The sequence below is a fragment of the Bufo bufo genome, chromosome 2 (genome assembly GCF_905171765.1).
Source record: "Bufo bufo chromosome 2, aBufBuf1.1, whole genome shotgun sequence".
Classification (NCBI taxonomy): domain Eukaryota; kingdom Metazoa; phylum Chordata; class Amphibia; order Anura; family Bufonidae; genus Bufo; species Bufo bufo.
In genome coordinates this window covers 446,668,926-446,685,030 of record NC_053390.1, presented here as the reverse complement: position 1 = coordinate 446,685,030, position 16,105 = coordinate 446,668,926, and the positions used below count along the sequence as shown (strand labels likewise).

At 44.6% G+C, this 16,105-nt stretch overlaps 1 protein-coding gene across 3 annotated transcripts in view; it reads right to left on the bottom strand.

Annotated features, from left to right (window-relative positions):
• The window catches only part of PALM (paralemmin), a 95,585-nt gene that overhangs the window by 2,775 nt on the left and 76,705 nt on the right, over positions 1–16,105 (bottom strand). Inside the window, exons 5-8 of one of the 3 annotated variants that reach the window (XM_040417521.1) lie at positions 15,805–15,910; positions 2,396–2,417; positions 2,257–2,280; positions 147–278 (exon numbers count right to left, since the gene is read on the bottom strand). In XM_040417521.1, the coding sequence (XP_040273455.1) occupies positions 147–278; positions 2,257–2,280; positions 2,396–2,417; positions 15,805–15,910 (284 nt within the window). Of the gene's footprint in view, positions 1–146; positions 279–2,220; positions 2,281–2,395; positions 2,418–15,804; positions 15,911–16,105 lie in introns of all 3 variants that reach the window. The other 2 variants (XM_040417520.1, XM_040417522.1) reach the window with 2 other exon arrangements.

The window sequence follows — 16,105 nt, the reverse complement described above, 5'->3', positions numbered from 1 at the left end:
CAAAACTTATGTTCACCAAAATTAGACCCAATTGGACACTACGTGTTGTACAAGCAAACATAACTGTGTTCCATTCCATGACATGGTCAGATGTTTGCTACTGAAATTATCTCCTTGGCACAAAAATAACTTTCAGGGCACCCTACCTTTCTGTGCATCTTCATACACCTTGACCCCCTGCAGGGGTTGCTCTTGAGGGAGCACAGTGTTGCTAGAGAGGACCTTAGTCTCCCCTGTAATTCTGTCTTTCTCTACTGTAATCTCCACAGAGTACATTGCTGGGATACAAACAGGAAGGTGACATTATATCACATAATACCTCTCAATCTCTCCCATTATCCTGCTGAGGTGCAGCAAGCAAGGGTAGGAAGATACAGGAGGGAGTGAGCTTAAATTAAGAAAAGCGAAGCAGGGAGATAGCAGGGGCAACAGCCGTTTCCTTCAGCTTGCTTGATCCCAGGCAAAGAATATTATTCATGCTGTGAGGAAACCAGAGTCACCAGCAGCAGACGGTGATCAGCTGGGCTTCAGTGCACTACTGCAGTATGGTGCTGAGCGTAAGGATACTATCTTATGCCAATAGCCATATTTGGTGTGGGTGATGTGATTGACATGGGAGTTACCAGTGAAGATGAAGAAAGTCACGGCACTCCAAGGCTAGTTCAATGTTCTTTAATCCACCAAATGTTCAGCAGCTGGGAGTTAAACACTGTGGCTGACAGGTAGGCAGCATGTTTTAGAGCAGGAGGAGCTGCGTAGATTGATAGTTTTGTGAGAAGTAATTTAGTAGAACTTGAACATGCTTAGGAGTCCAGTGGGAGGTCTTATCATTGATTGATCGTTATTTCTGTGCATATTCATACAGAGATAGCGTGAATTACTGATTAGAGCTGCCCACTGGACTCCCAAGCAGAGAACGTGCAGGGATTTCAATTAATAAATTACAGGTTCTACTAATCTATTCCCCAATCTTTTTCTATCAGTTTTCTCCGATCCCCTTGGTCTGGCAATAGATTGGATGGCGTTTAATGGTGGCATGTTCCCTTTAAAGGCTGAAGCATCAGTGGGAAAAAAATTCCACGGTTTAAGTCGTAAATTCAAAATTACGAAGTTATTTTCCTTGTTATAACTGGGCGTATCACTGTTCCCCATTTCCATAAGCTTTTGGTCCTTCTACACATCCATTATCATCCATCATCTGCCCAAGTATAATGGACTGACATATAGATTACTTATCTCTGTGGGGAGAGAAGGTGTATGTGCATGGTTTTGTAAGGCTCGGGGTACATACAGACTTTTTGTATCACAATAGCAACAGTCGCTGTCTATAGGAATACACTTAATCACACAACAGTCACACGTACATCGAAATATTATGAAAAAATTACGTGAAAAGAATCAAGAAGTAGAGTGAATGTCGCATGCAATGCTCACACAAGGTGCTTGACTGCCTCTGGCATGAGATTGATGATACCGCATCCAAAAGTCTGTGTATAGCCCCAGCCCAAGGACTTCTTTTTTGGCAGTAAAAAAACAAAAGCATGCTGTTTGAGCAAAAAAATGCCCCTTTCAATGTCAAAATCCCATGCTGTGCCATATTTTGGGGGAGATTGATCAAACTGGTGTAAAGTAGAACTGGCTTAGTTGCCCATAGCAACCAATCAGATTCCACCTTTCATTTTCCAAAGGAGCTGTGAAAAATGAAAGGTGAAATCTCCCCCATTGTCTTCATTTTCATATTACATGGCTATGTTAAATAACAAGTTATGTTAACCTCAGAAGAGCCCAGCCATGCATCCTTCCTGAATGCCAAGAAAGCCAAGCAGTGCCCAGCAGATTATGAGATGCTGCAAACCTTGCGAGGTTAGGGTAGGTTCACACTTGCATTAAACAGGTTCAGCAGGCTGTTCTGGGAGAGAACAGCCTGCCAGAGTTCATCGTATGCAGCCTAGCCGGATACTGGTGTTCACCACTGGACCCCATTGACTATAATGGGATCTGTCCGCTTTCCGGCGAAACGCAGGCTTTCGGCCGGACAAAAACCATTGCATGCACAGGTTTCTGTGAGGCCGAAAACTGCCACTTATGCCAGATTCCCACCGGCCCCATTATAGTGAAAGGCAGTATCTGGCTAGGCCACATCCGGTGAACTCCACCAGGCTGTTCTCTGCCACTACCCGTTTAACGCAAGTGCGAACCTACCCTTAGATATCCACTTACCTGCTCTCATCATATCTGCACTATCTGTCTTCTTACCGGGGGACTGTGAAGTAGTCTGATCTATGGAAAGCATACAAAGAAAGCTTAAAAAGAATGTAGCTATGCAGTGAAGCATAAGTTCTACTTGTATCTAGCTCTGATGAGACCCAAATGGAAAAAAAGTAGTAGAACTTACCCCTGGCAGTGTTCACTATGGTCTGAAATGAAACAGAAGGGAATTAGTGTGGCACATCTGTGAGAATACAATCCTATAGCTGTCCGTTCATTTCACATTTCTTTGGTGAAGGACAATCATGTCTTGCATATTTTACCGATCCATAATGGACACTTCTGAGAGCTGGGCATGGGAGATCTTCCTTATATTTAATCAGCGAATATGGAAAAAGGAATAATACCCATTATATTTCCATTTTGACCCTTTGTTAGAATATCCTACCTCCAACCTATGGGTCAGAATATCATTGTTTAAATGTTCCTGTAAAATGACCTATTTAGAGGTATATAAGACTTCAATGAGTGCAACATGTGTTTTTTTGGTGGCAGATTTTAATTGGTGCCGTTTTAGGGGAGTGTTTACAAGCATTTTTGAAATGTTTTTGAGTGAAGATTTTGAAAGGGTTTTGAGAAGAGGTTTTTGAAGCAATTTTTTTAGTTTTTTGTCAATGCTTTGTTGAGAAAATTCAGAAGCATTTTTGGTGGAAGAAACACCGCTAAAATGCTTGTGAAACCGCTTTAACCGCTTTTTAAAACTGCTACCATTTTTTTCTACTTCCCCATTGACTCCAATGCAGAAACCACTATCAAACCGTTTTTTGTCCATTGAAGTCAACAGAAAGCTATTGGTGGCGTTTTGCTATTGGTGGCGTTTTGATCGCGGATTCCACTGGGGAAAACGTCTGTCATCTGTAATAGAATCTGTGGTGGATTTTAAGGGCTGATGTCCATGAACGTAAGGGCTCGTTGCCTATATTGCAGACCGCAGATTAGAATGGGTCTGCAATTCACAAGATATGGACCAATACTGGACATGTCATATATTTTGTAGAGCGGAGGCACGGATTGGTAGCCCACAGAAACACTACAAAGTGCTTCCGTGGGCTTTCGGGTCAGTGCCTCCGCACTGCTAAACATGTCCTGTTTTTTCTGTATCTTGCGGATCGCGGACCCATTCAAGTCAACGGGTGCATATCTGTAGCACAGAGTGCCTTACGTTTGTGGGCATGAGCCCTAAGGCCTCTTTCACACGAGCATGACGGATTAGGTCCGGATGCGTTCTGGGTGCGTTCAGCGAAACTTGCACCATTTTGCAAGCAAGTTCAGTCAGTTTTGTCTGCAATTGCGTTCTGTTGTTCCGTTTTTTCCGCGCGGGTACAATGCGTTTTGATGCTTTTTTCATGCGTGTGATAAAAAACTGAAGGTTTACAAACAACATCTCCTAGCAACCATCAGTGAAAAATGCATTGTATCTGCACTTGCTTACGGATGAAATGCGTTTTTCCACTGAAGCGCCATTCACTTCTATGGGGCCAGGGCTGCGTGAAAAATGCAGAATATAGAACATGCATGCTGCTGCAAAACTGATGCGTAATAAAAAAATGCTCATGTACACAGACCCATGAATGAAATGAATGGGTCAGGATTCAGTGCGTGTGCTATGTGTTCATGTCATGCATTGCACCCGCGCGGAAAACTCGCTCGTGTGAAAGAGGCCTAATCGCGTGAATATAGCCTCAGGGACTAAAAAACATGCACCTGAACTCATCTGCTTTATTGGAAGAGCAGATATCTGTACAAGATTCAAGACTAGGACTACAGATTTAGGGTTCATGCACACGACTGTATGTATTTTGCTGTCCGCAAATTGCGGATCCACAAAATATGGATACAGTTGGCGTTTCATCATCCATGTTCTTTCCACATCTCTATGTCCGTTTCTTAAAAATGATACAATATGTTCGCTAAATGCGGTCCAATGACCCACTGAAATCAATGAGCCGCAAAAAATTCAGATGGCACACAGACCGCATCTATATTTTGCAGATCTGCAATTTGTGGACTGCCAAACTGATATGGTAGCGTGCACTAGGCCTAATGGCATGTGGCTGCTGATCATAATACAGGTTGTGGTATACTAAGATAAGTTTTAATATGATTTATAGCAGAGATGTTTTATTTCTTATAACTACTGCAAAATCTCCTTTTCTCTCCCCTACAAAAACCTTCTCCTGGAAGGTTCCCATTATAACAGACCCCATTATAGTCAATGGAGTCTGTAGGCTCCGTTCGCTTCAGTTAAGTGCGGAATCTGGCACTTCTGTTATTTTCATTCTTCTGCTCCTATAACGGAGTAAAAGAATGGAAATGTAAAAGCGCAAATGTAAAAGCAGCCTAAGGGTGGGTTCACACTAGAGTTATGGAGTCCGTTATGACTTTCTGTTATAACGGAACATAACGGAATCCATAGGATGGAATGCAAAACGGAAGCCTTTAAAAGGCATTCCGTTTTGCTGCGTCCTAATAGAAGTCTATGGGAAAACATAACGGATCCGTCTGGGTCCCGTTATGCAAGACGGAAAACAAAGTCCTGCTGACAGGACTTTGTTTTCCGTCTTGCATAACGGGAACCAGACGGATCCGTTTTGATTCCCATAGACTTCTATTAGGACGGAGAGCAAACGGAATGCCTTTGAAAGGCGTCCGTTTTGCATTCCGTCATAATGCAAGTCTATGGGCAGCAAAACGGATCAGCCCTTCCGTCTTATGGATTCCGTTATGTTCCGTTATAACCCTGTCATAACGGAAAGCCCTAACGGACTCCATAACGCTAGTGTGAACCCACCCTAAGTCAGATGGTCATGTCAAAACAGTCAGGGTTGGACAACGTTCGGGAACTTTATCGACCTGTACTTCACATACAGTAGAGAGGCTGCTCATCTATGATGTCGGTATACTCACACCTACTTTAGGGTTGTCAGGTCAGTTATTTTTTTTCTTAGTATAAAAGTTGTAAAACTAATTAGCAAAGTGAGAGCTCTAAATTGTATAGGTTTAATCAAACACTCCAATATTCAAGCAAAGGGGGGCCCCAAGGGGAGAGTGTCTATATCTAAAACATAACTTTTAATTGATAATGAAATAAAACACACCACTATGATGCAAAACTCTAAAAACTTAAGGGGTCCAAGCCTGGTACCTCAACAATACTGGTAGACAAAGAAATCCTGCTCCACTAAGTGAAAGGTGTGAGCAGTCTTACCAGACCAATGGATATACCGGGACCAGGAGAGTCTGAGGAGGGCGAATCTGACGGACATCAGGTGTAGGTCCAATGGAGGATCACGGTGGTAGACAGGGTCAAATAAAGAAGGTGCCCTAATACACCCTAATGAAGGTGAAGGGGGCTAGTTTCATTCTAGCTATCTACACAGAGCACCCGCCCTGAGCGGGGTGACCCTGTCAGGATACCTGTCCCTACTCAGGCTCGATCCCTAAATCAAAAAATATGAATAGCCAGCTAGTGCGCTCCTGTTACCACCCCGACTTGGCACGTTTATGTCCGTTTCAATTCTTCGGAGGAATTCGTACAGAATACAGACGCCGCAGTAATAACCTGTGGCGATAACTGGGTCAAAAACATGCCTCTCAGATGGGAGGGTGCATTTGTACAGAGGATTGGTAATCCTAGGCTGAATGGTCCTAGGCTGCTGGTAGTTTTGATTCCCCCCACCATAGGGGCTCAGTAAAGCGGAGGACTATCATATCCTCCTGACCATTCAGCCTAGGATTACCAATCCTCTGTACAAATGCACCCTCCCATCTGAGAGGCATTTTTTTGACCCAGTTATCGCCACAGGTTATTACCTGCGGTGTCTGTATCGTTCTGTACGAATTCCCCTGAAGAGTCGACACGGGCAGAAACGTGCCACGTTGGGATGGTAACAGGAGCGGACTAGCTGGCTATTCATATTTTTAGATTTAGGGATCGAGCCTGAGTAGGGACAGGTATCCTGACGGGGTCGCCCCTCTCGGGGCGGTTGCTCTGTGTAGATAGGTAGAATGAAACTAGCCCCCCTCACCTTCATTAGGGTGTATGAGGGCACAGAGCTCCACCATCTTTATATGACCCTGTCCACCACCGTGATCCTCCATTGGACCTACACCTGATGTCCGTCGGATTCGCCCTCCTCAGATTCTCCTGGTCCCGGTATATCCATTGGTCTGGTAAGACTGCTCACACCTTTCACTTAGTGGAGCAGGATTTCTCTTTGTCTACCAGTATTGCTGGCGTACCAGGCTTGGACCCCTTACGTTTTTAGAGTTTTGCATCACAGTGGTGTGTTTTATTTCATTATCAATTAAAAGTTATGTTTTAGAGATAGACACTCTCCCCTTTGGGGTCCCCTTTTGTATAAAAGTTGTAAAGGTTAATCATTACTGTAAGCAAAGTTGCCTTAATTATCAAAATACCGCAAAACATATGCAAAGCAATAGGATAACATGACAGATATAATATTAAAGCGGACCTGTCACTAGTGTTATGCAAATGAAAGTTAACGAAGTGGATTTTGATCCAAATTTTGTCAGAAAACCGAATTTCCTCGCGTTTTGTGGTAACAAATCAATTAGTGATAACGTCACAGCGTTGCGTGAAAATCGCAGCATGTTCTATATTCTGCGATTTTCACACAACGCAGGCCTCATAGAAGTGAATTGGGCTGCATGAAAATCGCAAGCATCCGCAAGCAACTGTATTTTTCACTAATGGTTGCTAAGAGATGTTGTTTGTAAACATTCAGTTTTTTAATCACGCACGTGGAAAATGCATTAAATCGCATTGCACCTGCGCGATAAAAACTGAACACGATCGCATACAAAACTGAATGAACTTGCTTGCGAAATCACACATTTTTTACTCAACACATCCGCAACGCATCCGGACCTAATTTGCTCACGCTCGTCTGCAAGGGGCCTAAGACGCAGCATCATTGCTGACATCACGTCTACAGGGCAGGGTCCAGGTAGGGCTGCATGACCAATTAGGTGAGATGAGGCGATCGCATAAGGCGGCACGGCCCTGGAGATGAGGGAGGCAGCAGCAGGGCCAAGGGAAATGAGCGCTTCCATTGTGGAAGCGCTCATCTGTCTCTATTCAACTGTATTACAGTTGTATTCTGCGGCAAGGCACAGGAGTGATGTTTCCCTGCCCCGCTGACAGGCTTCGGGCCTAGAGCCAGGCAGCATACAGAGCAGGACACAGGATAGAAGAGGCCTGCACCGCATCCTGACAGCCACATGGAGGTGTTTGATTTGATGTTCGCCAATATAGGTGTTAGCCCAGTGGTCTGTGCCGGCTCTGCTGCCCCTACCCACGGGCAAGGGGCGCCGGGCTCCCTCTTTCCCTACTGCAGCCATGTGCCGTGCTGACAAGTGCGTGCAGCAGGTAGCTACTGTTGCATCTGTGCTCCATGCCAGAGTTTACTTCCTGCTGGAGACCTGTACTGTTTGTCAGGGCTTGTATGGGTGTGTCTCTCCTCCCTTGTACACGCCCTCTGTCTCACTAGCCTATAGCTGGATTGCAGGAAGTGTTTTAAGGGTAAATGTCTTTTTTTTTATGTAATTGGATTGGTCTGACTAAATTTACCTTAGTTCCCTAGTTAATACTTTTGTATAGGTATTGAATTACCTAGTAATTGCAGCATGTCCTTTCCTCCCCCAGGCATTTCAGTGGTGTGGCTAAAACAGCGTTGCTAGGTGTCCTCCGTCTCCTATCTTCTATATACAGAAGACAGAGGACGTAGTAGTGGGCAGTCCCTAACGCTGCGTGCGCGCTCCCGTCGGACCGGGATAGTCGCGATATTCGCAATAAAAATTTGCGATTACTCAGGAGGAAGAGGGCGTGTTTAAGTCTGGAGAAAGCCGATTGGTTGGGGTGAGGCTGCGCGTTCCCGAGATAAGCCGAATGAATTCTGGGTAGTTAGGGAGGGAGGTCTTAGCCTCTGTGAGGAGCGGACGGAATCTTATTAAACAAGTGGTATGTGAACACAATAATTAGTGATTATGGATTATCACCACAGCAGCAACAACATATATGAAAATTGCATTTTGAGTGAAAATATGACAGTTATCCTTTAACCACCTCAGCCCCCCTAGCTTAAACACCCTGAAAGACCAGGCCACTTTTTACACTTCTGCACTACACTACTTTCACCGTTTATTGCTCGGTCATGCAACTTACCACCCAAATGAATTTTACCTCCTTTTCTTCTCACTAATAGAGCTTTCATTTGGTGGTATTTCATTGCTGCTGACATTTTTACTTTTTTTGTTATTAATCTAAATTTAACGAAATTTTTGCAAAAAAATGGCATTTTTCACTTTCAGTTGTAAATTTTTTTTAAAAAAACAACATCTATATATAAATTGTTCTCAAAATTTTTTGTTCTACATGTCTTTGATAAAAAAAAATGTTTGGGTAAAAAAAAAAATGGTTTGGGTAAAAGTTATAGCGTTTACAAACTATGGTACAAAAATGTGAATTTCTGCTTTTTGAAGCAGCTCTGACTTTCTGAGCACCTGTCATGTTTCCTGAGGTTCTACAATGCCCAGACAGTAGAAAAACCCCACAAATGACCCCATTTCGGAAAGTAGACACCCTAAGGTATTCGCTAATGGGCATAGTGAGTTCATAGAACTTTTTATTTTTTGTCACAAGTTAGTGGAAAATGATGATTTTTATTTATTTTTTCTTACAAAGTCTCATATTCCACTAACCTGTGACAAAAAATAAAAACTTCCATGAACTCACTATGCCCATCACGAAATACCTGGGGGTGTCTTCTTTCCAAAATGGGGTCACTTGTGGGGTAGTTATACTGCCCTGGCATTTTAGGGGCCCGAATGCGTGAGAAGTAGTTTGAAATCAAAATCTGTAAAAAATGCCCTGTGAAATCCGAAAGGTGCACTTTTTTGCAGCCTAGGTGGGCAAAGGGGCCCACATTCTAAAGAGCACCTTTTGGATTTCACAGGGCATTTTTTACACATTTTGATTTCAAACTACTTCTCAAGCATTCGTGCCCCTAAAATGCCAGGGCAGTATAACTACCCCACAAGTGACCCCATTTTGGAAAGAAGACACCCCAAGGTATTTCTTGATGGGCATAGTGAGTTCATGGAAGTTTTTATTTTTTGTCACAAGTTAGTTTTCCGCTAACTTGTGACAAAAAATAAAAAATTCTAGGAACTCGCCATGCCCCTCACGGAATACCTTGGGGTGTCTTCTTTCCAAAATGGGGTCACTTGTGGGGTAGTTATACTGCCCTGGCATTTTAGGGGCACGAATGCTTGAGAAGTAGTTTGAAATCAAAATGTGTAAAAAATGCCCTGTGAAATCCGAAAGGTGCTCTTTGGAATGTATTGCAAAAAAAAGTCACACATCTGGTATCGCCGTACTCAGAAGAAGTAGGGCAATGTGTTTTGTGGTGTCTTTTTACATATACCCATGCTGGGTGAGAGAAATATCTCGGCAAAAGACAACTTTTCCCATTTTTTTATACAAAGTTGGTATTTGACCAAGATATTTATCTCACCCAGCATGGGTATATGTAAAATGACACCCCAAAACACATTCCCCAACTTCTCCTGAGTACGGCGATACCAGATGTGTGACACTTTTTTGCAGCCTAGATGCGCAAAGGGGCCCAAATTCCTTTTAGGAGGGCATTTTTAGACATTTGGATCCCAGACTTCTTCTCACGCTTTAGGGCCCCTAAAATGCCAGGGCAGTATAAATACCCCACATGTGACCCCATTTTGGAAAGAAGACACCCCAAGGTATTCAATGAGGGGCATGGCGAGTTCATAGAAATTTTTTTTTTTTTGGCAGAAGTTAGCGGAAATTGATTCTTTTTTAGTTTTTTCTCACAAAGTCTCCCTTTCCGCTAACTTGGGACAAAAATTTCAATCTTTCATGGACTCAATATGCCCCTCAGCGAATACCTTGGGGTGTCTTCTTTCCAAAATGGGGTCATTTATGCCCTGGCAAACCAGATTTCTCCATTCACATCAATCGATGTGAATGAATAAATCATTGCCGGGATTTTTTTTTTTTATATATATACAAAGTGTTTGCCAAAGTATATGAACACTGCCGCCTCCTCAGCTCATATGCCTCGGCAAACGTATCTTTTACTGCAGAGGAGAAATCTCGTCTTGCAGCGCCTCATACACCGACTTTTGTGTAATCTGACAGCAGCGCAATGCTTCTGTCAGAATGCACATCAGTGCTGCAGCTAGTCGATCGGTTGGTCCACCTGGAAGGTAAAAAAAACAAAAGAAAAAAGAAAAAACCAGGCCGCAACGCAATAAATTTATTAACTTTATAATAAAATTTGAACGGAACATATAAACTTTATTTAACTTTTTGAACAGAACGTTAACTTTTTTGCTTACCGGTGATTTTTTTTTTACCTTTATAGGACAAACCTCTCCTTCCCCATGGGACAATGCGCAAAGCGCAAATCGCCCAAAGATGTGGCGAAGTACATTATGCACTTTGTCCCAGGTGAAAGGAAAGGTTAGCAGCAGCTCTGTGTGAAAGGGCCCTAATAGCCCTGTGTGCCTGTCCTGTGAGATGCAATCCCTATGCTAAGTGTACCTGTGTGTGGTACTTCCGGAAACACTCCCCTAAGCATAGGGCAGGGTGGTCAGTTTAGTCAGGACAGAAATAGCGGGTGTCACGCCTTATTCCACTCCTGCTACAGACACGACATCTTTTTCGGGGTGACGGTTGGGTTGAGGTACCAGCAACGACATTGGGGAAATGTCGCTCGTGTAGACGGCTCACTACACTGGTGGATGGGACCACGGAACCTCCTGGATATAGGAGGTTCTCGATGATCTCTTCCTGAAATTTGAGGAAGGATCCTGTTCTACCAGCCTTACTGTAGAGAACAAAACTATTATATACAGCCAATTGAATCAAAATATACAGACACCTTCTTATACCAGCGTCTGGTGCGTCGGGAAACTAAATAGGGAGCCAACATCTGGTCATTGAAGTCCACCCCTCCCATGTGAAGGTTATAGTCGTGGACTGAGAGGGGCTTTTCAATGACACTGGTTGCCCGTTCAATTTGTATTGTCGTGTCTGCGTGAATGGAGGAGAGCATGTAAACGTCACGCTTGTCTCTCCATTTCACCGCGAGCAGTTCTTGGTTACACAAGGCAGCCCTCTCCCCCCTTGCAAGACGGGTGGTAACGAGCCGTTGGGGGAAGCCCCGGCGACTAGGTCGCACGGTGCCACAGCAGCCAATCTGTTCTAGGAACAAATGCCTGAAGAGGGGCACACTTGTGTAAAAATTGTCCACATAAAGATGGTACCCCTTGCCAAATAAGGGTGACACCAAGTCCCAGACTGTCTTCCCACTGCTCCCCAGGTAGTCAGGGCAACCGACCGGCTCCAGAGTCTGATCTTTTCCCTCATAGATCCGAAATTTGTGGGTATAGCCTGTGGCCCTTTAACAGAGCTTATACAATTTGACCCCATACCGGGCGCGCTTGCTTGGGATGTATTGTTTGAAGCCAAGGCGCCCGGTAAAATGTATAAGGGACTCGTCTACGCAGATGTTTTGCTCAGGGGTATACAAATCTGCAAATTTGTTGTTGAAGTGGCCTATGAGGGGCTGAATTTTGTGGAGCCGGTCAAAAGCTGGGTGGCCTCTGGGACGGGAGGTGGTGTTGTCGCTAAAGTGCAGGAAACGCAGGATGGTCTCAAATCGTGTCCTGGACATAGCAGCAGAGAACATGGGCATGTGATGAATTGCGTTCGTGGACCAATATGACCGCAATTCATGCTTTTTGGTTAGACCCATGTTAAGGAGAAGGCCCAGAAAAATTTTAATTTCGGAAACTTGGACTGGTTTCCACCGGAAAGGCTGGGCATAAAAGCTTTCTCGGTTGGCGGCTATAATTTGAGTGGCATACCGATTTGTTTCTGCCACGACTATGTCCAAGAGCTCTGCAGTCAAGAACAGCTCAAAAAATCCCAGTGCCGAACCGATCTGAGCTGTCTCAACCCGAACTCCAGACTGGGCGGTGAAAGGGGGAACTACAGGTGCGGCTGAAGTTGGGGACTGCCAATCAGGGTTTGCCAGCACCTCAGGGACTTTAGGGGCTCTATGGGCCTGTCTGTGCGATGGCTGCGACGGGGTAACTATTGCACGTGCCACCGTACCAGCTTCAACTGCCCTTCTGGTGCTCGCCACTTCATCATGTTGTACGGCAGTGCTGGTACTAGGTCCAGGATGGGCTGCGCTGCTGGTGTATGCCTCACCACGTAATCCGACAGCGCCAGCCCCACTCTGCTGCCCTTGAAGCAGATCCTGCGCAACCTGTGGTCTAGCGACACGGGGCCGGGTACGCCTGGTGCTATCAGGGACCTCAACCTCCTCGTCCGAACTTTGGGTCAGACTGCCACTGCTTTCTACAGGTTCATATTCTGACCCGCTAGATTCATCAGATGAGGGTTCCCATTCCTCATCCGACTGGGTCAGAATCCTGTAGGCCTCTTCAGAAGAATACCCCCTGTTTGACATTTGGACTACTAAATTTAGGGGTATTCCCTGAGACTACCCAAGAAAAAAAGCAAGCCTGTCTTACAAATGGGAGGCTAGCGAAGTACCGGAGGCCGCTGCGATTGATAAAAAATATCAAAACTGATTTTTTTATCGCCGCAGCGCTTGTACAGTGATTGTGCAGTGATCAAAAAAAAAAAAAATTTTTGTCACTGCGGCGGGGCAGGCGTGGGTGAACGCACGTATGGGCGACCGATCAGGCCTGATCGGGCAAACACTGTGTTTTGGGTGGAGGGCGAGCTAAGGTGACACTAATACTATTATAGATCTGACTGTGATCAGTTTTGATCACTTACAGATACTATAAAAGTACAAAAGCTGATTAGCGATACGCTAATCAGCGAATCAGTGACTGCGGTGCGGTGGGCTGGGCGCTAACCGACGCTAACTACCTAACCAAGGGGTCTAAACTATCCTAAAACCTATCAGTCAATACCAATGGAAAAAAAAAGTGACAGTTTACACTGATCACTTTTTTCCCTTTCACTAGGTGATTGACAGGGGCGATCAAGGGGTTAATTGGGGTGATGGGGGGTGATCTGGGGCTAAGTGTGGTGTTTGGTGGCTACTCACTGTGATGTGTGCTCCTCTGCTGGGACCAACCGACGAAAAGGACCAGCAGAGGAGCACAGAAGCCATTTAACACCTTGGGCCAGATTTATCATTAGCTCAGGTCAGAATAATGGAGTGAAAAAGTCCCAAAAAGTCCCAAACGCTAAAACTGCGCACAAATTTGCGACTTTTTTCTGCTCTGCACTATGCTCGCCAGTTTTCTGAAAGTGGGCGTGTCTTCTTATGTAAATGAATCTCTAGACAGATTTACTATTGGGACTATTTAAAAAAGTCGCAAAAAAGTCGCAAAAAAGTCCCAATTTCACTCCAGTGAGGACCATGCTTATCTTATTAGACTTTTTAATAGAACATGCGACTTTTTCATAAAAACGTGCGACTTTTTCATAAAGATGTGCGACTTTTGTAAAGCTGCTTACTGACGGATAAACTGCTACCGTCAAACCACATTTATTACAGTGTTAAAGGGCCGATCATAAATCTGACTTGGCTAAAACTGACTTTAGCCATATGTTAAAGTGGAGTGAGCTGTCAGAGGAATGATAAATCTGGCCCCTTATATTTATAAATATAAGGGGCCAGATTTATCATTCCTCTGACAGCTCACTCCACTTTAACATATGGCTAAAGTCAGTTTTAGCCAAGTCAGATTTATGATCGGCCCTTTAAGACTGTAATGAATGTGGTTTGACGGTAGCAGTTTATCCGTCAGTAAGCAGCTTTACAAAAGTCGCACATCTTTACGAAAAAGTCGCACGTTTTTATGAAAAAGTCGCATGTTCTATTAAAAAGTCTCATAAGATAAGCATGGTCCTCACTGGAGTGAAATTGGGACTTTTTTGCGACTTTTTTAAATAGTCCTAATAGTAAATCTGTCTAGAGATTCATTTACATAAGAAGACACGCCCACTTTCAGAAAACTGGCGAGCATAGTGCAGAGCAGAAAAAAGTCGCAAATTTGTGCGCAGTTTTAGCGTTTGGGACTTTTTTGGGACTTTTTCACTCCATTATTCTGACCTGAGGTAATGATAAATCTGGCCCATGGTGTTAGATGGCTTCTGATTTGATTTTTTGAAAATCGCCAGCCTGCCAGCAACGATCATTGGCTGGCAGGCTGGTGACGAAATACTCCTTTAACTTTTGCCGGCCCGCGATGCGCATGCGCGGGCCGGCTCTGACCGAAATATCGCGTCTCGCGAGATGACGCACGGATGCGTCATGGAGGAATGAATCGACCGCCGCCAGGACGCATCCGTGCGTTAGGCGGTTGGAAAGAAGTTAAAGGTGCTTCCTACCACATGAAGATGCCTGAGCAACTCATTGTCAGTAGCCTGTCTAGTTCCAAGTGTGAAGGTGCTTTTCAAGTTCTGCTTTGCTGTGTAACGGACCCTGCTTTTGGAATTATCGGATTTTGCCTGTTTGCCGCCTGCCTCTGACTTCGTTTATGGACTTGCTTGTTTGCCGCCTGCCTCTGACCTCGGACTTTGTTTACGAACCTTGCTTGATCGCTGCCTGTCCTGACCCCGTACTTCCTGACCACGTACTTCCCCTCGGTGCTTGTATCCCTGACCCCCCTGGTCAGCTGCCACTAACTCGGGAATTGCTCTGGAGTGGCATCTGGCAACTACCCTAACGGCCAAAGCCTATCCTCACCATCAGAGGCTCTAGTGAAGACCAGGTAGTTGCTTAGTCACGCCAGTCAGTGGCGCAGTGGGTCCACACCCGCTTGCATAACAATGTGGAAGGAGGGAGAGGAGCACTATGGGGGAATCTAATTGGGGACATTATATACTGGCACACATTATGGGGGGCACTAACAGGAAGGGGAAAGATGAGCACAATGGGAGCTTCTACTGGGGGCACTTTATAGAGGCATTTTATATTGGCACACATTATAGGGAGCACTATGGGGAAGAGGGAGATGAGCACTATGGTGGCATCTACTGGGGGCACTATATAGGGGTATTTTAAACTGGCACAGATTATGGGGCCACTTTGGGGACATTGGTTCTACTGGGGGCACAAAAAGGGGGAAAGAGAACATCTACAACAAAGGAGACATCATTGGATGTAAGAGGTATGTGGTACTGTAATATCCTGTATGTTTTGTAGTACTGTGTGTAATTTTAGGAGGGAAGAGGTTAGATTGAGAATTTGATATGGAGATTGGGGGAGGGGGCCATTTCAGTTTTTGCCTTAGGCAGCAGAAAGGCAAGGTGGATCTGCTTTAAGTATGCTATTGGTCCATAAAGCACCTAAACGTGCCTAATAATAATACTTTATGGTGGGAAATGGCATGCCTCTGTGTCTCTAATTGGGACTGTATGAACAAGTAAAAAACATGTGTGAAATGTAAAAACTAGTACCTAAAAGTGAACCTCACCTTGTTGCTTCTGGCCACTTCTTGGTTCTCAGGCTCTGAAGCTAAACTCTCTTTGGTAGATGTGGTAGACATGCCAGTCTCTAGTTGCTCAATTTCATTTTCCAGCCTGGGGAATGGTAAAAACAGACATTTTAATCTACAAAAGAACTTGTAGTTGCATTATGGTACTATATCAACTACAACATCACATTTTCTGCCCAAATCACCCTCTGTTTCAAAATCAGAGGTCTCAAAAATATAAAAATGCAGCTGCGGCTGCAGTCAATGAAAAGAGGGCCACGCATATGCATCTGTCTCCATT